The sequence below is a fragment of the Idiotropiscis lumnitzeri genome, chromosome 12 (assembly GCF_059441095.1).
Source record: "Idiotropiscis lumnitzeri isolate Australia: NSW breed Sydney's pygmy pipehorse chromosome 12, RoL_Ilum_1.0, whole genome shotgun sequence".
Classification (NCBI taxonomy): domain Eukaryota; kingdom Metazoa; phylum Chordata; class Actinopteri; order Syngnathiformes; family Syngnathidae; genus Idiotropiscis; species Idiotropiscis lumnitzeri.
This window is the reverse complement of record NC_142402.1, coordinates 7086976-7113255: the sequence shown is the minus strand read 5'-3', so window position 1 is coordinate 7113255 and position 26280 is coordinate 7086976. Positions and strand designations below refer to the sequence as shown.

At 38.4% G+C, this 26280-nt stretch overlaps 1 protein-coding gene across 8 annotated transcripts in view; it reads left to right on the top strand.

The window, feature by feature from the left end:
• carmil3 (capping protein regulator and myosin 1 linker 3) overlaps positions 1-26280 on the top strand; it is a 77454-nt gene that overhangs the window by 18896 nt on the left and 32278 nt on the right. For all 8 annotated transcript variants that reach the window (XM_088311006.1, XM_088311008.1, XM_088311004.1 and 5 more), the window contains exons 3-15: positions 151-201; positions 2516-2575; positions 2658-2779; positions 7954-8048; positions 8330-8400; positions 9804-9877; positions 15146-15221; positions 15340-15428; positions 16998-17092; positions 18214-18300; positions 20406-20515; positions 20607-20684; positions 26124-26200. In XM_088311006.1, the coding sequence (XP_088167132.1) occupies positions 151-201; positions 2516-2575; positions 2658-2779; positions 7954-8048; positions 8330-8400; positions 9804-9877; positions 15146-15221; positions 15340-15428; positions 16998-17092; positions 18214-18300; positions 20406-20515; positions 20607-20684; positions 26124-26200 (1085 nt within the window). The remainder of the gene's footprint in view (positions 1-150; positions 202-2515; positions 2576-2657; positions 2780-7953; positions 8049-8329; positions 8401-9803; positions 9878-15145; positions 15222-15339; positions 15429-16997; positions 17093-18213; positions 18301-20405; positions 20516-20606; positions 20685-26123; positions 26201-26280) is intronic.

The window sequence follows — 26280 nt, the reverse complement described above, 5'->3', positions numbered from 1 at the left end:
CATGTCTAAGTGCTTAGCATGATTTACAAGTCATTTGGGTAAAAAAAAACGCCATGTGTTGCTCAGAATACGGAATGCCTTTTTTTATGCTGTGATTTGCATTTTACATTTGGCGCTCTGTGACAGTAAATGAACGTGTTCTCCCCTCAGGTCCTTGCAACATGGAGACTGTATCTCTTTGCTGTCAAAGTGCCTGCAAAGGTAAATGTTCCTCTTCTCTCATTTGAATTTTATGGCTTTCACGCTCCAAACTTGATCCCTTGATATTTTACAAGCACACCGAGTATTGATATAATAGTTTCTGTATGAAGCAAAGAGATAACAATGACAGGGACTATAATACCTCAGCTGGCAGCGCGTTCAAAGCATTTGTGTTCAAATTTTGGCAATGAACTAGTTGCTTTTGTTGTTAAATGTCGGTGTGAAAAAATCCTAAATATATGAAGCTTCAGTCAGCAGCTGTTTATCCTCCCTAACGTTTTCTACTCTATACTTTTAAAACATTTGCCAGTGAGTTGATAATTTATCATAACTATGTGATCAGATGTGCACTGATCTCTTTCTATTTGTATCGGCGTGTGCAGCATGAATAGAATTTTACTTTTATTCTACCTGTTTTCTATTCAAATAAAAAAAAATGCATTATATTATCACTTAGTTAAGATACTGTTAATCTCGTATTCAGTGCACATGACTGAGATTTAACCCTTATGACTTGTCTAAAACAATTCATTATGTTCACACGTGTCAAACTCAAGGCCCGGGGGCAAGATCTGGCCTGTGACCCCATTTTATGTGGCCCTCAAAGGGCAAAACATATGCGTCAACTTCTTGTTTCTAGCACATTTTCTTCACTTTTAACATTGAGATATGAGATATTGCTATTTATTTTTTACCAATCCTCCCCTTTTAAAATAAACTGAGGAATTGGTGAACAAAAAATTACTGATTGGCTTTCCATCAATTTGTTGTGTGCATGTGATAACGTAAGGTGATCATGCATTTATATGGGTTCACAGTCAGGAAGGCCCTCTGAGGGAAACCATAACTACGATGTGGCCCGTCCACAAAATTGAGTTTGATACTCCTGCATTACACGTTAAGGGCAAGTTTTATATTTCTACTTTAATCTGCGAAAACAAATGTTAAATGATAATGATAATTTCATAACTGGTTCAAGACTTGCAGTATAGAACCTCATGATCAACTGATTGGGCACAATTCTCAAGGGTAGCGGTCCCCAATATTTTTGCACCACATACCGGTTTCACGTAAAAGACGTATTTTGACGGACTGTCAATCTCATGATGCCTGCCACCTTAACAACTGTCACCTCCTCACCAGTGTCGCTGCTGGCGGGGTCTCTTGCACGGCACACACTCACAGCTGAGCTCAACTGAACTGAGAGAGGAACAAATCGGTTCATAAAGTTATTTCATCCCCTATGTTCACGCAAAAGATTTGTCCGTTTGAACCGATCATTTGCCAAGCACACAACACACTCGCGCACCGTCTTCCCCTTGCTCAACTCCCAAAAAATAAAGAGGGAAGATACTTGGTACACAAATATGTGGTGATGCATTTGCATTTCATGTGCTTTTAATATTTTGAGTGCATATACGCACCTGCACACCACTTATATATAACACTGACTATAATTCAAAATTCTTAAATTAAAATCACAGCTTGACAAATTTTAAGAGTAACTTCTTCTTTTTTATGATTATTATTGTTGCATCGTGCTTTTTGCATATCACAGTGTGAAGTAAAGTTACATTTGGGCTGTTAAGTACAAAATTGATACTACAAGTTAAATTGCATTTTGGCTTATTTATTTATTTATTGATTTCTTTATTTCTTTATTTATTTTTACTTTCCCCAAACGCTATGCAGTTTTGTACATTTAAAGAAAACTATATCATCTCAGTCTTCCTTATGGCTGAGAGTTTCTGTAAGGTCACTACTTTCTAAAAAAAAAAAAAAAAAAAAAAGCGCAAATGTTTTCAATGCTGAGCACACCTGCATAAACTGAAACTCGTGCTATCTCACCCTTATTTACATTTTTCTACCAGGCAATCTGCTGCACTCAAACTCATGGAGCACTTGGATGATATCAGCATCTTCTGTGAAGTTGGGAGGATTGGAATTTTGTATCTATTAGTTTCATAGATGTGAATTACAGACAGTGGCTTTCCCACGCCTCTAAATCCCAACTGTACTGCTAAAGGCCATTTTGCCGGGAAGGCAATGTGAAAGTGTCACTTGTAATGATTGCCGTCTATGGTGCACTGCTTGTAGTTAATAGCCATATCCTGACAAAATCATCCCTCAAAAACCCACTTCCTTACCATTTTTTTTTTATCTGTGGGGAACAATCAGGAAAAGGTTTTATAAATGCATCTCACAGATGCACAAATTTCACTTGAGAGTGCATCAGGACTGCGGATATAGCAGCAGTGAAAAAAAGGAACAATCAAAGAGCTAACCAACATGATGATGATCTATTCTGTTTCAGGTGGAGGTCACGTTCAACTTCTTGGAAATACGTGCAATGAACACGTATCAAGAGCATCAGGTACCACTGTTGCACATGTTTCCTGTTGCTCCTTGGCTTGAATCAAGATGAAGACTAACACAATCTTTTCTGCATCCTCTAGGTTATAATCGATACAGACAAGACCACTTATTCGTTGAGACTGGAGACCCAGGACCAGTTGGATCACATGGTCAGTCACATCAACTATGCCCTCTCCCGAGTCTTCAACAACTCCATTTACGCGTAAGCATCAAAGACTCCCTTTTGCCTCAAGGGAAGAAGTCTTCCTGTTTTTGTGTTGTGTAAGCTGAAAAGCAAAGACAAGTTGGCCAACAGTAACAGTGCTCGACAGAGCTTTGGGATGTTGGCAGCTTCACTTTTGGCCGGCTTTCCACTTCAGCAGCCAAGTGAATCCTTGTATCGCTGGAGTTTGCATCCAACCCATTTTCGTGTCATGCTACATTCTAACACCCAGCAATCATTGGGACTAATTTAGCCAACTGACACTGAGGAGTTGAGACCTTAAGACATAGTCTTGGCTCAGTTTTAGTGACTAGTAACTACAGTAGAAAACTCTATGCTCAGGATCCCAAGTGGGGGCTGTTCATAGAAGATTGGCTCAAAATGAATTTATTGTTCTGGTCTCAGGATTAATTTCCATGGGCAACCTTGTCACTCATGAGTAGAATTGAAATGGTATCAGGATTTCACATCACAACAATGACCAGTTCTTAGTATTATCGCGATATTACTAAAGGAAATGGTTGCCAACAACAGATATTCTGCAAAAGCATTGCAACAAACCTTATGCCCTTTCATACATTAGAAATTGAGAAACTGAAGTGAATTTTCATGTATGCAAAACGGCTCTCTCGATAGAGATTATGTCGTTGTATAATTATATTATGTAGTTATATACTGCTTATCGTAGGGCTGCTCAATTATGAAAAAAATATTAATCACAATTATTTTAGTAATAATTGAAATCACGATTATTCAAATGATTATTTTTTTAGGGGGCTGCAAAACCAAACAAAATTTATAAATGGAAACAATATTCAAACAAATCAAAATTATTTAATTTTAAAATAAGAAAAAAAAGTGTAAATGTATAAATTTGAGTATGGTTTCTTTGACCGTTTAAAGAAACAGTGCATTGGAGTTTACTTGCGATACACTTATAAATTGCCATAAAATTGTTGTAACATTAAGATAAACAATTTCAATAGAACGCTCAAATTCAAGTATACGCACTAAAATATTAGCCATTGTAAAATTAGTACTTATTTGGCAATGTTTTATATCAAATAATACTGTATGTAATATTTTTTTTTACATTTATGTCCATTTTTATTTGTTGTGTGTAGTAATTGTAAATGAATTTCGATTGATTGCACAGCCTTGGCTTATCCTCACTGAAATGTTTTTCAATTCAAATTGGTCGCCTGGAACATGCAGTACAACTCACAAAAATGCTCATTTACCATCAGTCTGCTATAATCAATTCCAATTTTAATGAGCCAAAATAGAGGAATATTTTTTAAAGCTTCACTTTGCACTGACATGATTCACTAACTAAAAAAGTGGCAATATTCAAACACTTATAGGAATTTTCGAGAAGTCAGGGCCTGTAATCCAGTGCTTTAACTACCGAATTGTCTGCCACAAGCGGGCTGAATAACAGCGATACCTGGACATCAGCGCTGATCCCCCGTTTTGCCTCCCCATCTGAAATGAATAATGGATTTTGTCATGGTGGCTTGTTTGCCATAATAGTTGAGGGGCTCAAACTACCGCAGACAATACTTAAAATACTTGGCCATAAAGATGATTCTGATTCTGGTGAGCGGCATGATGTCTGTGGAACCGACAATTAGCTGCTGCAGCTGCAGGCTCACCCCTTAATTGGGTCCCTACTACCTTCTCCTACATGAGGTTGTGGCCAAACAGTAATTCTAACGGTTAGAAATGATATAATGGTTTATCAATTTACCATTTCATCTCTTTTCATGAACAAGGCAGCGGAATCCTCTATTCCTTCCTAGGGGCTGCAAATCTGCCTACTTCTCTATTTTTGTCACGAAGAATATGAGCATTGCGTTTATTCTACTCTGGATCAAGTGAGAATGTCCCATTTTTGTGGAAATCATTTTCATTCATCTTCGAAAGAGTATTGCGGAAGTCACGGATGAAGTTATTTCTTCTGTGGAAGCACGTGTTGACTGTTGACCTGTCAAATCACCATCCTTCAGCGTAGCCCTTTTCTTTTTAGGCAATTGTTGAAGATAGCCTTCAATATTTCTTGAGGGTGTTGTCGAGCTGGTTGATGCTGCTGTCTGGAGATACATTATACCAAAAGTATTAAGATAACATACACGAGATGGTTTAAGGATTAAGGTCACTGATGTAGTGAAGTGTCATGTTGTTTTGTTGACAAATAGGATAAAGAATGGTTTGGGGCTGCTGCTGACTTTCATTGTAAGATATGTTTTATCCGCTCAAAGGGTCAAAAGTTTTTTTTTCCTTTTCTTTTTTTTTTTATGAACTCAGTTCGCCATTCTTTCTTCTTGCTTGCATTGGAAGAGTGGCACTAAGCAAGACGCTTTGTCTTCTCCGCTGCATCTCTCTCTCCCGTTCGCGACCGGTCAGAACGAAAACCTTGCCTGATTTATTTCTGATTTTCAGCCACCTTCAGTAAGTTATTTCAGTCTAAAAAACGCATCAGGGCATTTAAACCTGACAAAGAGTGGCACCCTTGGAATGGTATTTATAATCACAGGGGAAGCAATAAAAAGCTTCAAACTGAAAAATGGAAATGATTTTACACTTATGATGTTATTTATACACCAAAGCAGAGATCTCAGCAGATTCTATGATAGAGATGTTTTTTTTTCATCTCAATTTTGTTCAATTTTTAAGAAAGCCCTGACTTTGGAATACATTCAATCAATTGCAGTATATCTGTAAAGTCTTATTAAAAATGGAATTCGTCAACCCTTTTAAACATTCTCTACACATCATTCCATGATGACAGCTTTTTTGAAAATATTGCAAATTCGTATACATATATAATGCACAAACACACACACACACACACAAAAAAAATCTTATGAATATTCATAGGTCTTCACAGTCTTTGTTGAATACTTTATTGATGCGCCTTTGGCATCAATTACTGCCCAAAGTCTTTTTGAATATGATGTCACAAGGTATCTTTACCTACCATGCAGTTTTGCACATTCCTCGTTTGCGATACATCTCAAGCTCCATCAGGTTGGATGCGGAACGCTGGTGAACAGCCATTTTCAATTCTATTTATAGATTTTCAATTGGATTCAAGTCGGGCTTGGCCGATCAAGGGATTTGCAGAGGCATCCCTTTTAGTATTTTGACCATTTTTTTATTTTTACCCAGAATGCCTCTATGCAATGTTGCCTTCATCTTTCCTTTAAGCTTGACTCGTCTCCCTGTTCCTGCTGCCGATAAACATCCCTGTTTTGCTGCCAGTACCTTCCTTATTTTGAGAGTTGGTGTTAGCCAGGTAATAAGAAGTACCTGGTTCCCTCCTGGTTCACGGCAAATAGTCTCATCAAATCTGAGAGGTCCACTTTAATATTCTTTGACTTTAATTTATTAAACACGCACAAATCAATCAAATAAGTAATCATATATATTGTTCATATTTTCATATGAATTTGATAAACCGCTACATGACGGCTTTCTGCTCGAAGTGATGAGGCAAATATAAGGATTTTTCAAGATTTTGGGGAGCTCATAGGCCCGGTGAGCACCTGACCAGATCTACCCCTGCATTGAACAGCAGCTGAATCCCATCTCCACATTCAGAACCAAAACTAAAGCAACTGGAAAAAAAAAAAGAAAATCTGTACAACCAATTTATTATTAGTAGTGGCAACTATTTTTTGACACCTCCCTTGTCACTCTGTCCAATTCAACATTTTCTTTTTCTTTTTTACTGGCCTTGCGGGCCATGTCAAGAGTCATTTTTAGTATATCCTGCGGATCACTGAAAAATGAATAGCGGGCCATAAATGACCCCTGGGCTCTAGTATGGACACCTCTAGTCCAAGAGTAGTTCTTCTTTCTCTTCTTCTTCTTCTTCTCACCAGCAATTCCATTCCTGTTGTTGCACAGAACTGACTCAAGATGTAATTCATCCTGTTAACAATAATGTGTTGTGCACATTTGGTGACATTTTAATATTTGGACTTAAGATATGCTTACAGTGATGTCTTGCTGTGTGCTGGATTGAATTTTTTTGTACTTTAATACTTTAATACCATATTTATCATCTTAAATGTCATGGAAAAATGTCTTAATTTGACATTCACTTCCACTTTGCTGATCATAACTGTTAAATATTTATGCGTACTCAATGCATTTGTATGCAGCATTTTTTAATGTTGATTCCTTCCTTTTGTTCAGTGTAGCATTTACATTTGCGCACAAGTGATAGACCCCGCTCCAGAGATTCCTTTAAAGTGTTTTTCTTGTTATGTGCGCATGAGGACAGCGTTCATAGTCGAGCAAAAGTGGTCGCACTCACAGAGAAATTAAACTTTCCTTGCGACCAAACTGAAAATGACAAGTGTGAATGCCTTCTTTGTCTCTACCGCAGTCATCTTCTAAAGACTTTAGACAATAGACCCATGCAAGCATTGTACACACTAGAAGTGGGTATTTCAACTCTTTAACTAAAAGTAAATGTACAAAAATGTCGCATCACATTTTCTTCTTTGCAGTATAATGTGCAATGTATTGTAAAATGCAGCTACGCGTTTTTGACCGACTCAGTTCAGCAGAAATATACCTCTGACACTCATCTACTAAAAGCATTAGATTCATATTTTAACGTTGTAGGCTTGAATAAAACCACTTTTTGATTCAAATGTTTTATCAAGATGTATGATTCTACCAGTACGTTGCAGATGTTAACTTGGGTTAGAAAAAAAAACAAACCTTTACAGTATTTGAACACTGTTAAAATGTTTGTCGGAAGAATGGAAAAAAAAAAACTTTATGTAGCGATGGCTAGCTTTTGTGAAAGTCATTTATTTTAACCCTCAAAGCTTTAATTATGATGTAACCTGAATTAGTGCAGTAATCTCTGCATCCGTTGGTACCTCAAAATGTCGTATGTTGACGTTATAATGTGCGTATCCTTGCATTCAGTATATTAATCATACAGTCAATGAATAAATACAGTATTTTAGTCACAGTCAAATTTCAAATTCATCTTTAACATCTATTTTGGCAGACTCCTGTTTTCTGTGTATTTCATTTTGAACTCATTTCGAATAACCCTTTTTCAATAGGCCTTTCCATAATTAATGAAAAGTCATTAGGATATTGTTTGATAAAGCAGAAATTACAGTTGCAACTCTCTCATCTTTCAGTCCACCTATTTGTCGAGCAGAAGGAGACACGGCTGATGGAATTCACCAATATTCACCGATTTCTGAGTCATCGTTAGACCCTCAGAAAACCTGCGGTGAGCCTACCCTTTTGCTCGCTAATCACATGCTCATACAGTACATGATGCACACTTGTAGTGTCCGTCTCATTATTGGCTCGGTGAAAAGAGTCAGTAAGTATTCTGTTGGGCCTTTTTAAGTCTCTATTCCTCTTAAAACGCAAGCAAAAGTCAGTCGAGGTTCATGCACCACATTTTTTACAACTAAATTCTCAATTGACTTTCACCTTCTTTGTTGTTTTTGTCATTCTCTTATTTGCACAAGGGATTAATTTGTTCTTATTTTCTTGATCATTTAGGAGGTTTTTCAGAGACGTATGCAGCTCTTTGTGACTACAATGGAATTGGGTGCAAAGAGGAAGTCCAGTGGGTAAGACAAATGTACAGGATGCTTCCAATAGGAGGTGTGGTTTAATTTGCAGAAATGTCTTGTTCCTGTGCAATCTCTCGGGTATATTACAAGCACAGCAGGGTCTTCTTTTGTCATAGAAAAAAAAATACCTGGAACTTACTGCAAGAATTATTTTGTATTTGTCAGTGGTTGCCTGTTATTTAATCTGCGCAGCCACACATCGTTAGCAAAATTTAAGTTTGCTTAATCATTTTTTACATTTTATTTTGTTTATTGCTCATGTTGGCAGACAATACTTGTATACTTTTGTATTCGAGGCTGGTATTGTTTTTGCTGTGCCCCTGTGCATCCAAGTGCTTGTGGACATGGTCCCATAGCATTTCAAGCCCACTAGTTTGAGGATTCTTAGATAATTTGAGGCCACCAAGGTAAACCATGTAGTCAGTGTGTCTTTGTTCTTTCTTTCTATTGCGCACGAGTTTATGAAAGAAAATAGTTCCTAAATTCTTGAGACTACACACCCAGAAAACAGCTCTTTCAGAAGCCAGCACCAATTTTCACAATGCACTGCTGATGCAAGAAGATGCAGATTTGAAAGAATTTTTGTCATAGTAGGCATGACTCTTGTGACTGGATTTAAAAAAGGGCCTTAGATGAGTCAAAAGATCTATGATTGCATCGCTTAATAGATGATATTTCAACATCATTTTTGGTTGCGGACTTTCAAATTGTTAACACGAGCAGAATAGTACCTGCCCGCCTCCTCTCGATTTGTCTCCACTACGCTGGCACCACTTTGTGTGCTCGTTTGTGCCTACCTTTTAAATAAAATATTTAAGGATACAAAGTCATATTTCGTCTCAGGTTTGATGAATCATATTGTGCATGTTAAATGAATCTATGTACATATACTCCTTCCAGAATGCACAAAATAAACTCCTTGGCAAGTTAGCATTAGTCTGTAGCTCAGCTTCCACAAGTGTTTGTGGGAGCAATCAAGTTTGCACCCGCTTTTGCATGTGCAAATTTGAGTAAATCAAGCCTGTAATCTATATTCTTATTTTTTTTTGTTGTTGTTGATGACAAGCTTCTGCTTCACACTTTAGCCCACTTATGAATATCGTAAAATAGTGAAAATGAGTGTTTGCAACTCAGTTTACAGTCTGTGCACCTAAATGTATTACTTACTTGTGCCCCTGAAATTTCTGTTCACGGACCACTGTGCTCCAAGTAAAAAAAAAAAATAAATAGTCTGGAGCCTTCTTTCACTCATGTGGTCAGCTTGCTTACTGAAAGAGGTGCCATCTACTTCATTATGCGTTGTTCAGATCCTTATTGAATCTAGCGGTGTTAGAATTATTTGATGCACACCCAACTGCTCCATTCTCCTATGACTTATCCTCTCTTGTATTTTCCTTCAGGACGTTGACACCATCTACCACTCTCAGGATAACCGGGAGTTAAACTTGCTGGATTTCAGCCATCTTGACAGCAGGTGACACAATTTGTATCTGAGCGTGTGTTTTTTTTTTTTTGCAATTAGTAGTGGGCCTTTGAATTTGAAAGCCTTTGAATTAGTCGTGATCGACAACCCGGTAAGGGAATAATAAATAATTTAAATAATTCCCTCTTATTTAAACACATTTTCATTCTCATCTGCACTTAATCGGGATCAGGCGTCCATATTTTTGTCATAGCAGAACAAGAACTACCGCATTTTTACGGCCATAAGACACGCTGCATCAAAGGGCGCAACACCAGTTGAGGGTGCTATTTCCGTATTTAATGCATATATTAGGCGCGCCGCACGCTCAGCTCGCTCTAGCTCAGCTCGCTCGCACTAGCTCAGCTCGCGGTAGCTCGCACTAGCCCAACTTGCACTAGCTCAGCTTGCTAGCTGATGCCAGCTCACCAGGACTCAATCCTTTTAAAGATCGTTGCCAGAGCTGCCCCAAGTCAATGACAGATGTCCTGAAACTATTAGGAATCACTGCCAATAACACTGACTCTAACCAATGAGAAGTGTCATGGCAATTCATCTACTAGACAACGTCAGGGGAGGGTCTTCACTGGTCACCACACTCCTTAGAGTCACGGTTTCAAATCAAAACCAATAAAACTCAGCATACAAGCAAACAATGAAACAAAGAAATAAGATTAACACAAAACATGTATCTCTCATGCCATCTATATACCCAAAAGAAATAAAAATAACACAAGATTATAGCGATGGCTTCTTGGGAGCCACTCAGACTCAGCCAATCACATGGCTGTTTAGAGAGATGTGCATGTTGTGCTTTGGGCTTTTTGCAGTCTGTTGTCTAAACCTGGGACGTTTCTTGCTTGCAATAACATAAATAATAAGACAGACTACAACATTATGGACAGCTGCCCTTTTGTCCAGCTTTCTCCTACACCATCACCCAAACACCATAGTCACATAATGTATTAGTCACAGTCAATTCGAGGCATAGATGACTCAGACTTTGACCAGCAGGGTGTGCTAACATGCACTCCGAACAGCCCAATGAGTAACAGGGTTGATGGTCGAGAGTGATGCTCAGTCCATATAATGGGCGCGTCGCTTTACAAGGCGCCTCGTTTGTTGTGGGGAAGATTTGGGACTTTAAAGTGCGCCCTATGGTCCGGAAAATACGGTACTTCCTCCTTCTTTGTCTAAAAATAATGGTAAATGTAGACCTTTTAGCCTCCTGCTGCAGTCAGACCAAATGTGAGACCACAAGGTCAATGACACAGCCAGCTTCCAATAGATGTGGCATAAATGGAGAGTGTATTGACTTGTTTCCAGCTACTAAACTGTCACCCAATATACAGTAGGATTTAGCATTGGCCAAACTAATAACACAACCACATTGACTAGCGATGTTCACTTTTTTTTCTTCCTCTGTCGGTCGAGTCCCTCTTTTCACCGCTCGAAGTAACCCCTGTGTAGTTGCACAGTGAGCAAAAGCAAGCGAGGCATGCGGCACTATCGATATTTCATGTCTGGTCTGATCCTAGCATAATAGTGCCAAATCTAGCAAATAAACATATGCTACAATTTGAATAAACTATTAAACATGAAACGCTTCGCAAGAATAATGCGCCTTATTACCCTATGCGTCTTATATATGAAAATGTATTAAAACAGACCCGGTAATGTTGCGCCTAGTAATTCAGTTGTTAATTTTCAAGGGTACTTTATTTTTCTGGCATAGCTTTCTACAGTTCAGCTGAAGACAATTCTATGGCACTTCACATTTGACGCATTTGATCACTTTTAATCACATTTTAGAACAGCTCTTTTAACACGCACGAAATAACAGAAGTACCAAATATTGAGCAGCACACAGAGGCAGTGGCGCTTGAGGACCAAGAGAACCTCATTACATTGAACGCACAAGCAACATAAAACAAAATCAATTACCTACAACCTCCGTGTGTATTGTGGAGAAATAGAACCACATTTGTACGAACAAAGCAAATAAATTCACACTAACGCTGGAGAACTGACTCTTTTCACCTTTCATCTACAAGTAGTAAGGTATGTTGGCTTGAAAGGGGTTTTGAATGTTCTGAATATTTTCTGTGTTTGTGTTGCATTTAGCAGAATGATGCTGATTAAAAGGTCGGGGCAGAGTTGTGGTCTGCAGGCTTTAGCTAAAGTAATGTTTTTGCTCTTTATTTTTGGAGTTGTACGAGTCAGTATAATGTCTCAGTATTTGGCATTATACACTACATTATAATGAACCGTTACGACGTAGCAGTAAATGGTCGGTCATTCATGTGTCCGTGTGCCTTGATGGATGGCAATTTGAAAAATTGCGTGGAAAAATGTGCTTTAAAGTGTATCCGTATAGTAAAGAGCCATTTTCAGCCTGAGAAAATTTCATCCAACCAAAAATAAAAATGGTCTTAATATTCCAACAGACTTTTCACACTTTGCTTGAATCGACATTAATAAGCAAACTTTGGCCTGATACTGTCGTTCTGTTCATTTTTCTTCTATTTGCAAAAGTTGTTTCAGTACAAGAATCCCATCAGCTGTCACTTAACATCCTACATCATCTTACGTTGAGTGGTTGTCTTAAGAGGAACATCCCAGGGTCTAATGTTGAGTGCATTAATCTGTCATTTCTCTCTCTCAGGCGGCTCAGTTCCAGTTTTCTTCTTTTATACTCATGTTTCAACTAATCGGTGGGGGGGGGGGGGCGGGGGACGATTGATAAGCTTGTCAGTGTCTGAATACAGGACGAGAGAACGACTATAAAATGCCATGTCTCACTTTTAGGTATCTCTTTTTTTTGTCACAATAATTCTGCACATTAACTGACAGCAGCTGAATTACAAAAGAGTTCATCGTATCTTCTTTTTGCCCTGATGATTGATTTTAAAAGCAACGCCGTGTGAAGCGCATGCGTTCCAATTTAAGAATTCTTACATAATCATGGGGAGAGGGCTTGCTATGCGGAAAATTAAACAAAGCCATTCCTCGAAGCACAGTTGCAGCAATTCATGCATCTATTAATGTGTGAAATGGTGAACAACAAAAAATAAAAATAAAAAACAGTACTTGAGTACTTTTCTCCACAATTCTACATTTAGTGTGGAGATTTTCTGGCCGCTATCAGCAGTTGCAACTTTTAGAGACCTCAAATGATTTGTTCTCTTACACCCACAATGCATCACTAAAATTGAAGTTTAACCTCTAAGATGTAAGGAGCCAGCAGGTTGATCATTTTGCTCAAGAAATCATTTGCTGTAACATGCAAATGAGAATCTTTTCTGTGTCATAGTCTATTTGTGGCACATGAAACTCTTCAGCCCTGTCTTGTCTTCCCGCATTCCCATTTCGTCAATCAACCCTGATTGGGCCCATTTCCAGCTTTATTGCCATCTACAAGGTGATCATTCTTTGGCTGACTGATGACAGACCAAACACTGTCAAAGCTCATTGCCCTTCACTGAATGTGGAAACCATCTCATGCATTTTCTATACAGTCTCCAGTTTACCTCTCCTCATTTCTTTTCGTTCTTTGTTTGTGGAGCGCACCTTTCCAACACATGCGCCCCTCACACTCATGCGAAGAGCTGACCTGATGAAGTTAATATACTCCGAACAAAACACCAGGCTGTGGCCAATTTTGCCTCATTTATTTTTATTTTGTTTTTATACTAAATTGAAAGACATGGAAAGCAGCTTGCAGAGAATGCAGATGTTTTAGATTGGCTGTTTGTTCTTAGGCCTCATAGATGGATTAATCCAAATGTTGTGCTTTGTAAATGGTCTCTCTTTGTAGGTCTGTAATTTTGTCTTTTTGCTGTTGCCTGTTTTGGCCAGGACTCTATGAAAAGAGGTCTTTAATCTGAAAGGTTAAATATAATAAAACTAATTGACCGAGTCATTTTTCAATAATTTTGCAAAGCACGAAAAAAAAACCCACATGAAATATATTTTTTATTCTTATTCATTCTGCTTAGTTGTTCTCCCATTTAGTTGACATGTTTGTTACAAAATCAATAAAAAAAAAACTACCAATGTGTGTTCTAAAAATTTAGTTTGTTCTTGCTATGTGGCAGACAAATTTCTTGAATAAAATAAAATGTTTCTTTCACCTCCCCATACATATGGCTATTGTATTGTATCAGACTTATTTTCAACATTATCTTACAACTGAAATACTAAAATAGTGGAAAAGACTGACGTGCAGCGTTAGACGTCAAGATGGACCAACAGACTGCATGAATAAGATATCAGAGGTCAATTACACACCCCGCTGTCAAAATATGAATCAAGAGTCTGTGCTGATGATAAATCTTGACACCACGCATCATGTTTCACATCGAGGCTCAGCTGTTGTCGTCGGGGCTGACGCGCAGCCTATAGCGTGGCTGTTGCAGTCACGGGCAACAGGACGCCCTCTGGCTAAAATCACACTTTTACACCCTTTGTCTGTGATTCTTGTGCTATTTCCTTGTCTTCCTCTGGGCTTATTGGCTTTGTCCTTCCCATCAACGTGTCAGTGCTTGTTTGCACTGTGATGTACAGCAGGTAGAGAAAAACTGTGGGTTTGGTTGGATACCCTGGGGCGCCTCGCTCGCCTGTACACACACAACATAAATACTTTGAGAGAGCTCTCCTCAGTTTTCTTATTTTATTTTATTTATGATTGCAGGATTGTACAAAATATATATCTCCTATACATTTTAGGTCATATGTCCTGTTCCAGCTCAAAGGTCAAAATGGGTGTGGGTTGAATTCCTGGATCTACGCCTTTATTTAGATCGACATCAACTTGTGTTTAGACCACAATGTAGCACTTAAAATAGTTTGGTGAACCAACGGACCCTTGACATATGAATTATTGACACATTTTTTACACCCATGCCGACGAGTACATACTTAGACAACACACGCGCTCACATTTGGCAGCTGAAGGTTGTACAGTATGGCTGAATGTTTGAATGTTTTTTGCATCTGAAGTCAGCTGCTAACACACACTTTGGCTTAACCCAATAATCCCCTGCCCCATCCATCAATCGCAATATACAGCTCTCTTTTCTCATTTTCCGTCCTCCTTGCGTCACCTCCTTAGTGTGGTATCAGTCATCTCTCAGACAGCTGCCCAGCCCACAATGTCCTCCATTTCTCGATGATAAACTGCACAGGCATCCACAAAGAAGCTTCGCTGCAATAATGTGACTGTATGAATCTGATGATGCTGCGAGTAGAATGATCTAATTTTTGTGTTTTGTGTTCCAGGGACCTGGCTGTGATTGTGGCATCCATTGCGTACAACACATGGTTCACCAAGCTGTACTGCAAAGACATGCGCATTGTAATTATTGTCTAAAATCTTCCGCATTCCCTCTTCTCCTGTCTGATTTCATATGATCAGTGAGCAATGATGTTTTGATGAAGGCAGTTTTCAAATTGTTGACTGCTTTACTCCTCAGGGGTCAGAAGTCGTGGACCAGGTCCTTCATGCAGTCAGCAAGTCCAACAGCCTGGAAGAACTCACTCTGGAAAATGCGGGACTAAAATTGTAGGTTTCTTCTTGACACCCTCCCACCTGCCTCATCACCTTTGCATTACAAAGTACCTTTGTTCCGCTACTTTTTCCTCCGCTTTGCACCTTCACACTTCACTGCATCTCTTCTTTTCTCCTCCCACTGCTCGCCAGTTTTTTTCTGTCCTTCTTTCTCTCCTCTCTGCTTCGCTTTTATTTTCACATCCATCTCTGCCCAGCTTTTCACCTCTGCACCTTACCTCATCTCTGTATCCCATCTCGCCAGCCATGCTCCTTATTCTCATTGGCCTGACCTTTTTAGTTCTATTTCTTTTGTGTTCTACACGTTTAAATCCATAGTATTGATGTCACATTTTCCCACCTGCCTGCAGAAAATGGGTTGTTTCTCTTTAGAGAGCATCTGGCAGAGTAGGTTCCTCTTTGTAGACTACTTCAAATGAAAAGTGTGTTTTGGGACATGATTAAAAAATACAAGATGCTCTTCATGATCTAAAAATAGCATATTCTATCATCGAATATGCTTTAACAACTCAGGATGGCAAAAGTGTGACTAAGTTGTGATGATACTCCAAAATAATGTTTAAAATGATCGAATATATTATATGAGTTGGACAGTATGTTTTTCTCTGCATGTTTTTGTTCCCCATTACAGTTGGCAATAGGAGGTCCACTTGTAAGAGATCTGTGTAATTTATTGTTAACGTTGTATTCAGCGTGTTTAACTGCTAATTTTTAGGGCGGCGGAACGCAACTGCGTGGCTTTCCTTAGCGTGCTTCATTCTGTTATTTAAACAGCAGCATGCCAAGCGTGTCTCTCTTCTAAATGGAATGGGAAATGACTCTGATTTGTTAATGAACTCTACAGAAAACTAATATAGTAATAATAGCGTTAAAGTAGAACATTACCAGAATATATATTAAATGATTATCTTAATCATATTGAATTATTCTCAACTCAGCTTGAGTCATAATTGATCCCAGGCTTAAATTGTGCGGCATAACAATCAATGAACTATTGATTGACAATTTTGTTGATTAATTATGTCATGCCCACCTGTCTGCAACGAGCAGTTGCGCTGTCCAGGGATTATGGACGTCTGCTGTTTAGTTGTATGCCACTATTATCTCAGTTTCCTGTACCATGTGACTATGTGCCCATTAGTGCACAGCCCCAGTTATTTTTTTCTCATCGGAATATCCCCATTTGCACATTGATGAACCGATGAGAGCTGCATGTTTGGTTTGTGTACTCGTCAAATTCACAATTTACCAAATTCAGTTTTGACACAGATTGGTTTCTTTGAAACGTGAGAAATGCCGTTATGAAATCAAACGTGAGCCTGATTTTATAACTGTTATAAGCTGTTCAATATAAAGGTAGGATCATATGCTATTTTTTATTATTCATTTTAAAAAAAACAGATACAAATGAGTGCAGAACATTCAGATAAAGAATAATTTTGGGGATTTTGGAAAGGTTGGATGGTTAATTTGCCCACGGTTAGTCCAAGATATTCATTAAAATGGCATTCCAAAGATGGAGCTGCATATTATTTGCTTTTTCAACACATTTTATTCCTCCAGGGATTTTCCTCAGAAAATGGCAACAGCCCTATCAGAGAACCCAGCCTCCATGATTCACTCTCTCAACTTGGCTCACAACACGCTTGACAACCAAGGTATCCGACTGAGCTCTCTCCTCTTTCTCCTCCTCTTCACGCTCTCTCGGGCCATCTCTAATCTTTTACTTCATCCTGGCTTTCAGTTGCTTTTGAAGAATTCTAAATCGATATCTGTTCTCAGTGATCCCTTATTTTCACCTTCTACTATTTTTACCATGCTTATTTGTCCTTGATGCCCCATCCTTCAGTGGTCCCTCTGTGTACTTCAGGTTATTACGAGCACACTGTCCTTTTTTTGAGAATATGAACGCATGCGTGTCATTTATTACTGACATATAAAAAGTATCATGCATGTGAGTGGCATACGCACACAGGCAACGCAACAACACCCAATACGATATGATAAGCGGGGTCCCAGGTTAGCCCCGTAAGTCTCCAGATTTCTGAATATAAAAATGTGCAAAGATGGCGCGGTTGCGGCAGAATAAAAATGCAAGAGGCTTGAATTCCACATATTTACAAGGACATTTTGTACTTGACGAGAAGAATAGAATGTTCAAGAATAAAGTGTTCAACATGCAGGGATGAATAAGCATGAGGGTATGGTTGTTTTGAATAGCTGGGTTTTGGGAGTTTAATAAAGACTTTGATTATTATTGTTTCCATAATCCGCCAGCGCTAGTTTCCAGCACATTGAGCAATTAAAAGTTCAACAGTTGTGCCTGGACCTTTCCAAGGAAACTGATCCATCCAACCCTCACCTATTCTGTATCATTACCTTCCACAAAGAAGAAAGAGAAAGCGCTGTAGAAACGGATTTTGACATGATGTGAAAGGGTTTGTGTTTACCGTGCCTGCTTGTGCATTTTTCTTGTTGCATATTTGTGTGCATGTGTTCTGCAGTTTCGTTTTGGGTGATGTGTGGGTTGAGACAATTTGGTTTTGTTGATAAGCAGCAGGAATGTGTGGGGGCTGGTCTTTTCATAGTGTGTTTCATTACTGGAAGTTAAGAAACGTTCTTAAAAAAAATACACATGAGTTCAATATTTTTTTGCTTTTTGCTGTTAGTAGCCTCAGAAAGGTTGTTGGACGACTAAAACGCTTAATTTGGAATTGTTTTTTTTTTACATAAGTTTATTGGTGTTGTTAAAATTCTTATTGTCCTGCCTTTACACCAGGAGTTTCCAATCTGATTCAACAAGTGTGTCGTTTAAACAAGGGCCTACGTCTCCTCAATCTCTCTAAGACCTCGCTTTCTTCGAAAGGTAAGATGCAATTCTGTTCATTCGTCGCACAAATTCACCTCCTAAAGTGTATAGGTTATAGGTTTGAAAAGCAAATAATTGGTCATAACCCAGTTAAAGGCAATTACGCTCTTGGAGTATAATGTTCATGCCGCTTTCTTTGTCTGAGAGTGAGAACATGTGATAAAGTTTAGTTTAGCGTGTTACAAAGCAGGCAAATTTGTACCACCCTTTTACATATTTTTTTATTTGTTCTTAAAACTGTTTTTGCAGCTTTATGAGAGATTGTCATATTATTTTTCAAAGCGACCTACTTTTAGAACAACCGACATAGTACTTTATTCGCCCTAATACTAGCCACACAGATAATGAGACTGAGCCATAAACTGAACAGAACTGCATTCATCCAAATGATAACCAGGTCACAATCCTAATAAGTTGATCTTTATTACCCTGAAATCCCACATGGGCATTAGGACAGTATCCCACTTATATATCCATTCATGTTACAGCTGATTTCAAATACCAATTTGAAAATGTAAATTTTCATGTGGCGAGGTCAAAGTAAATTCCCTCATGAACAAAGTTCAAAATATTTAAACTTTCACTTGAGAGGAAATCTCCTCTGTTTGGTCTGGACCGCAGATAATGCAGTTGGACTCCCATGCTTTTCTCTCTGAAAATTAAAAGATGAATGGTGCTTTGGGGTGAAAAGACAGCCAGCTAAAATTGTCAATACTTAGTAATAATCAGGGTTGGGAGTGTTACTTTAAACATGCATTGCAATTCAATTCAGATATAAATACGTGGGTTTTTAGTTTGTTACAATAAAAAGCTCAGCGAAGGGCTGTGTATTTCACCCATAGGCCTTCAGGGAAGTCCTACTTAGTCCGACTTCAATAAATCCCCCTCATATTACCATCATATATGACACCACGGCTGGTCAAATAATATCCAGGCACACATTTATGTACTACTGAGTATTGGATGTCAGCTCACTAAAGCTAGCTTCTCCTAACAGGTCCGTCTTCAAAATGGCCTTGCAAGTATATCTGCCATCAAATCCACTGTTTTATCTCCTTTAACTATTGTAGGATAAAAAAGCAAGATATATACTATACTATACTATACTTTTAGATTTTCAAACCGTCGCCGGTTTACGCTCTGTGGTGTGGCTTTGATTCCGCATTGTGCTGCCCTCCCACAAGTGATTTGTCGAGTCACAGAACACGTGCGCACCTTGACCGTGCGGCCTGTAAGGAGGCCACTTTAACCAACTTGTTTGATTGGCTATCGCAACTGTTTATCAACTGTAAGAGCCCGTTCACTCACACAGCTTTCTAGTTTATTGCAATAAACTTTTATCATGAATATGATCATGATATCTTGATTATGTTAGGCCAGCAGAGAAGGCCTTGATCGCCCACCACTGAAAAAGTTGCAGCTTGTCTTTGCTCCAAAAACTCTATTACCAGCTCTAATAGTGAATTTTTAAAATATTTTGCTGTGATGCGAACTCTCGACATACTGTGTAATTGTGTCTTAGATTGTTTTCATTTCTTAATTTAATTTAGCATTTGCTATATCTTCCATGCATGTTTGTAGTTCATCACTGTGGGCCATTTGTTATTGTCACGTATTTAAATTTAATAGTGTATATTTTTACAGTGTCCTCCTGAAATAATATACTCTAATGATCTAATGATCACTATAGACTTCTATTTTGCTTTAACTCCTTCCTCCATGACATTTTTTCCACGTGGTGTGCTGTGCCTTGCACTATTGTGGTAGGATGATGATTTTAATGAGGTCTCGCATTGGTCCTATGCCTGTAATGTGAAGTGATCTCCTTTGAGAGGATATTTTCACTTTGTTCCAGCTTTCAGGGCACTCTTTTGAAAAGAGGGAATAGGGAAAGGGTTGGTGGGCCTCTTCCAAAAGCCTGATTAATATTAGCCTGCTGTCAGAGCTCAGCAATCCCCGGAGTATCATGGTGCTGCAGAACTTCCGTATAGTCTTTTGTTGATTGCTAAGAAGTTACACATAGGAAGATTTTCAGATAATTCAGTGAGTGAAATGCGTTTGCCGCTTGTTCATACAAATACTCTAATTCCCTCTTTTGCCAGGTGTTGTGTCTCTATCCCAAGCATTGTGTTCAAGTGACGATTACTCCAATTCTTTGCTGCACCTGGACCTCAGTAAAAACCCCGGCGTTCTGTCTGGAGAGGATGCCACTGTGAGACTTCTGCATAAACTCTCATGCGTCAATACATTTTATCTTAAGCAATATGAATTGATACACTAACACTTTTCTCCTCTCTGTGCAGAATCTGTACCTCTTCCTTGCCCAGCCCAACTGTCTAGTCCATTTGGATCTGTGTGGGACGGACTGCACGGTGGACTCGGTTTGTACCCTTACCAGGCATATGCTGTCTGATCTCATTTTCATTCAGGCAAAAACAAAAAAGAAACAGGCTGGGGAGAGCATACAGAATATAAATCAGTCACTTACTAAAACATTCTTTTCAGAACTTGTGTGCGTCCTGCATTGAATGATATATAATATAAAGCCAGTTTTGGTAAAAAAAATAAATGTTTTTTTTTCTCATGTAACTGAGTGATTGTTTGATACTAATGTTTAAATGTAGCATGTGTGCCACTACTAAGACAAATATTGTCTTGATGCATTAGTCTAAACACTAACAAGTAACATGATGACAAAGCCAATCGAGTTAAGTGTGAGTTTAGAAATATATCTGCCCCAGAGACGGACTGAAAGGCTGAATGAACTGCACTCGGGCTGTTTTAGTGGGCATCTTAGTTGAGTGGATGTATGCGATTGTTATAAGAGCTGACTGGGCAGGAGGTGTGTTTATGGCCAGTGTGCCGCTTATCTTACCATATAACTGATTTTTCACACTGAGGTAATGAAAGATGTAGATTCACAAAATATAATTTATCCTCAGTTCTGTGATATTAGTCGTAGCCATATTGATGATATATCAGTTGAGTGGGTACTCTCACTGGCCATAACATTAGCCACACCCGCGCAATATTGTAAGCTCTAATGTAAAAGCACTGCAGCAAAAGTTTTGCCTTTTTCCGTAAATGATGTCAAGTCCTGACTGACACTATCCGAAAGGTTTTAATTTAATCATGTTTATTTATTATAAAGATAAAATTAGGGACGTAACGATTCGATGAAAATGTATTTAAAATTTAAACTGCTTAAGATATTGATATAAAAATAAACAATATTGAAATTTTGAGCACAAAAGGATTTGTAATGATAAAACTCAAATATATTGTTCATTTATTTTGTTTATTTCTGGCACTAATAAAACTGATAAGACAAAAATGTATTTTATTAAACTGTAAAAATTATTAGTTCATTTTCACGTTTCTTTTGTAAAAGTAAAAAAAAACTTACTGTTTGTAATAAGGACAAAATGAAAAAAAAACAATTTGATTTTAAATGAGTCATTCGTTTTATTTTTCTAAATCGACTCAAAATCGGAAAGTGAAAATTGAATCGAAACAGGGCTTGAGTGAATCGTTACATCCCTAGCTATAATACTACCTCTGCAATTAGAGTTAGAGCTCACCAGCTTCCACATTTGAAGGTATGTCAGTGAAATTATGGAAGTCTTGAAAGTATGACCAACCTGCAATGGCCCGAAACAAGATCAGCAGTACCCCATCGCCGCTATAAACAGTGTTGATGGTGCCCCGCCCCCCTTGATCTGTTGGTGATGGACCGAAATGTCCTACAGGCCAAACACACCCAATAGGACTCTTTCTTAAGCTTGACAGCAGTCCTCACTGCTGGTCTCCATCAACGGTTCTGGAGATTTGCGCCACAACTACCTGGTATGACCTGGTCAGCCACCTCAATAATGGAAGCACGGAACATAGCCGTAATTCTAAAGAGTGTCTGCCCCCAAGCCCATGCATCAAAGCCATGGGTATAATGGAGTGGTTGTATTTTTCAATAATTATGTTCCACTGATAAAAGTTTTATGCAGCAGAGAGAAAAGGGCAGCACCAGTTGCTAATTTGCAAGCGCAACCCACTAGTTTTTTACCCATCAGTGTGTTTATGGGTATTGATCAGAATATGAGTTATGATCTGTCACATTGCTGGCACATCCTGCAGGACAAAGCTTTTACACCAATGGCTCACATAAACTTGGTCTGTCAATGGTGCAGAGATTCATAATACAGATCATAAAATGTGCCATCAAATGGTATTCAACTCCAGTGCTCACTAAAGACATTTGGAAGTACACGAATGCTGTATGCTAGATAAAACATTACAACAGGAACATTTTTCGGAGAACTTTTGTCCATTCAGAACAAGTACAAGCCCCAATCTCTGAAAACTCAGTTGTACACAAGCGAAGAATGCGCAAGGTTCTCCACTTTGTGAAGTACTGTGTGAGCAAATATTCCAACGATTGAGATTGAATGGAATTCAGGGATTTCATCATCTCCAGTCTACAATATGATCAAAGGTTCAACAGACTCTGGAGCAATCGCACATATAAGCGACTAGACCGGAAACCAAAATTGATTAAAAACAAAATGGATTACTTGTGACTATTGATCCCTCAAGCTGCACTGCATTAAAGACTACTTCCCCGAATAGCTGTGATCAACTGTAAATATATCATTAAAAAAAAAAACAACAACTTTCCTTTAAGGTTCTCAGAACGCGTTGCTTGGCGCGATGCATGTATATTATGTTATAAGGACATTAATCCTTCTAGTTCTTTGGACTCTAGGTCATCTAAGATGGTCTAATCTGATGCAAAATGGAAAAGTGTGCCGTGGTCTACCAAGTCCACATTTGACATTGTTTTTGGAAATCACGGATGTCGAAAAAGTTCCATCTGGATTGTTGTGAGCTAAATTCAAAAGTCAGAATCTGTAATGGTTTGGGGCTGTGTTAGTGCCGATGGCATGAGTAACTTGCACATCTCTGAAGGCACCATTGATGCTGAAAGGTACATCCAAGCAACCCCTTTTTCAGGAATATCCTTTGCTCTGTCTGTGTAATCACAGAGTAGCTTTGTAGTAAAAGACACAACGCACTACACTGGCCTGCATGCAGCCACACTTGTCTCCCAAAGAAAATATGTGGCACAAAATCTGACATCGGAGACCCCACGCTGTTGAGCAACTGAAGTTGTACATCAAGCAAGAATGGGAAAGAATTCCACCTAATTGAGTGCTAAAAGGACATGTCCATGCCGAGCTTTTTTGGAATGTGTTACAGGCATCATGTTGTAAAAATTCACTTTAGAGTACCTGCTTTTTTCCACATTAGGATACCTGCCGCAGTACTTAATATTGTTTAAGCAGCATAACTAATCAGTGCATTTTTATACTTGACAGGAGTAATGCACCTCAGGGAAGAAACAGTTCAATTCTTAGCCTTTGATATATTCGGACCAGCAAAAATCATCGTCTGCTGAGCAGAAAACGGTTAAATTCAGCAATTTGCTGAATCAGTCATCCAAATAGCTATGCATCAAGAGTACTTTCTTTTCCTAATGGGAATAAAAGATGACTCATGCACATTTGCGCCCACTTTGAGTTTTTCAACTAAAATAATTAAATGGACACATCCACTCCCTCCAGAACAGTTTTAATGCCCCTTGAAATGGATCGTACAAGTGTGGAACTCTGGCCCCTTGCTAATGTATTTTGTTTTGTTTTTCTTATCGTGATGAGTGTGGTCAAGCACGGCAATTAAAAACATCTCATGTCTGATGATGTTTTCCCTTATTTTGTATGACTGCTGTATTGTTTTGGCTTAGTCTAAAGGAATGTTACTATTACATTTCTTGGAAAAGAAGTAGAATAATACCAATTTTAATTTAATTTTTCTCATTTCCTTACTCCTGCCCTGATGAAGCTATGCATTTTTAATTGGCATTTCTCTTTCGCCCATTGTCTAAGGAATGCTGTTTTTTTTTATGATCTGCTAGGTTGAGTTACTAATGGGAATAGTTTTAATATAAATCTATAGGAATCATAATTGATTTGTTACATTGATTTTAATAAAGGTAAAATGAATGGTGGATTTTGGAACCAATCTTTTTTGGATCTCAGTTCCGTCCTACAATTATGCAATTCTTTCAACCAGGCTTTTCTCATTTGAAAGCTGAGAAATAATTATTGTAACTTTGACATTACCCTTGCTAAGTTGGATTAGTAACAAAATTGCACAAGAAGTCATACTGGCAAAATAAAATGATCACTTCAGTCAGTTTACCAGGGGTCATAGATAATCACTTTCAAAATGTCTTGCTGGCACCAACAACTGTTTGCGTCAAGGAAAAACATCTTTACAACATTTTACGAATCCTAAGGGAAAAATCTAAAAATGTTCTAAATTTGCGAGCTCAGTGGTATATAAATATAACCTTCAAAAGAATTTAGAAGGCTGCTGTTTGTGTAATTCATGATTTTTTTTTATCGTTAGAAGTACAATTCATTGTCATTCATAAAGGTCATTTAAACCATAATCCGAACCACGATGAACGTTTCATCAATTAAGCTGCCAAGTTTGTTGTGACAGGACTCGTCATCCGTTGTGAATGTTTTGACGGATTAAGCAGTTGTGATTGAACGGTAAGAATCATATTGTGAATTTCATCAATCATTTCGCTTTGTGCGTCAATATTAGGCTAATTTTTTTTATGCAGTCGTTCACATTACAAAAACATAAGTGACTTCTGGGAGTGTGAAAGGAATGCAACCATGAAGTGACACACATGCATGCATTCACAAGCACGCACGCACACTCACATGCCATGATGAGCAATAGACGTAATGGACCCGAACATGAACAAAACAGAATAATAAACCAGATACAAGGCAAGTATATCGGAATTTGTAAAAAGAAAAAAAAAAAGTTTACCCAATTGCAATGTGTAAAGTGTAGAATCATCACTATTGTAGCTGGTGTGCACCATTTTAAAATGCTGCTCCAGATTCCTTTTCCAATGCCATCAGTGCACTGCAGATCAAACAAACGCACTTTCAATGAGAATAAACAAATGACATGTGGGTCCTAAGAGTGCGTCGGTTAAGGATACGTATCAGATTTTGATCCAAATGGATCGGATTTGAAAAAAAATCTGAATTGCAGTTTTTACATTGGATGGAAAAAAACTGATACATGTGATACATGGGCAAAAAAAAGGCAGCATTTACTTGCAGTGAGAACGTAGTCTTAGACTACATTACTTATTTAAGTGAGGTAACTTGATTTGAAAAATCCTTGTAGCTGTCCAATTGTCCACCTGGATTTATATGGAAAGTGATTTGATCATGCAGATTGTGTCCTTTGCACAGAATGCAATTACCAGATGTGAATTCATCATCATGAAGTCCTGCGATTAAAATCTGGGTTGCATCTAAGGCAAAGAGTTATGAAATTCATCCTGTAACCACTGTAAGAGTGTGTCTTGTCCTAATCTGACCAAGAGGATTATCTGTTTTTCCTCCATTTCAAATCACATATTCAATATGCAGCCTTCTTTATATATTAATTTTCAATTTGAATAGCCATATTCTGTGAAATTCTGATGTGATGCATTGGGCCAGGGGTGCCACACTTAATTCAAATGATCAGCACGCTTTGCTCAAGCCAGATAACGGTGCTCTCGAGGACCCGACTTTGGTATTGTTGCATTAGACCATGTTTTTGAAAAGTCGTTGTTTTAGAAAAGGCACAAGGAAAATTTCAGTGACCTTCATTTGCGTGAAATGACACCAAGCAACTCAATTACTGTGAACTTTTCTTTGTTGCTTGGCCCCTCTGTTTCTCTGCAGTTGTTTGGGGCCTTGCTGAGAGGCTGCTGCGCGGATCTTTCCTATCTGAACCTGTCCAAGAATTGCTTCTCTAACAGGTGGGTGTGGCCTAATGCAACTCAGTTCAGTCCCATTCCATTTTCTCTTCCAAGCAAACATGAGTTTTCTTCTTTCTGAG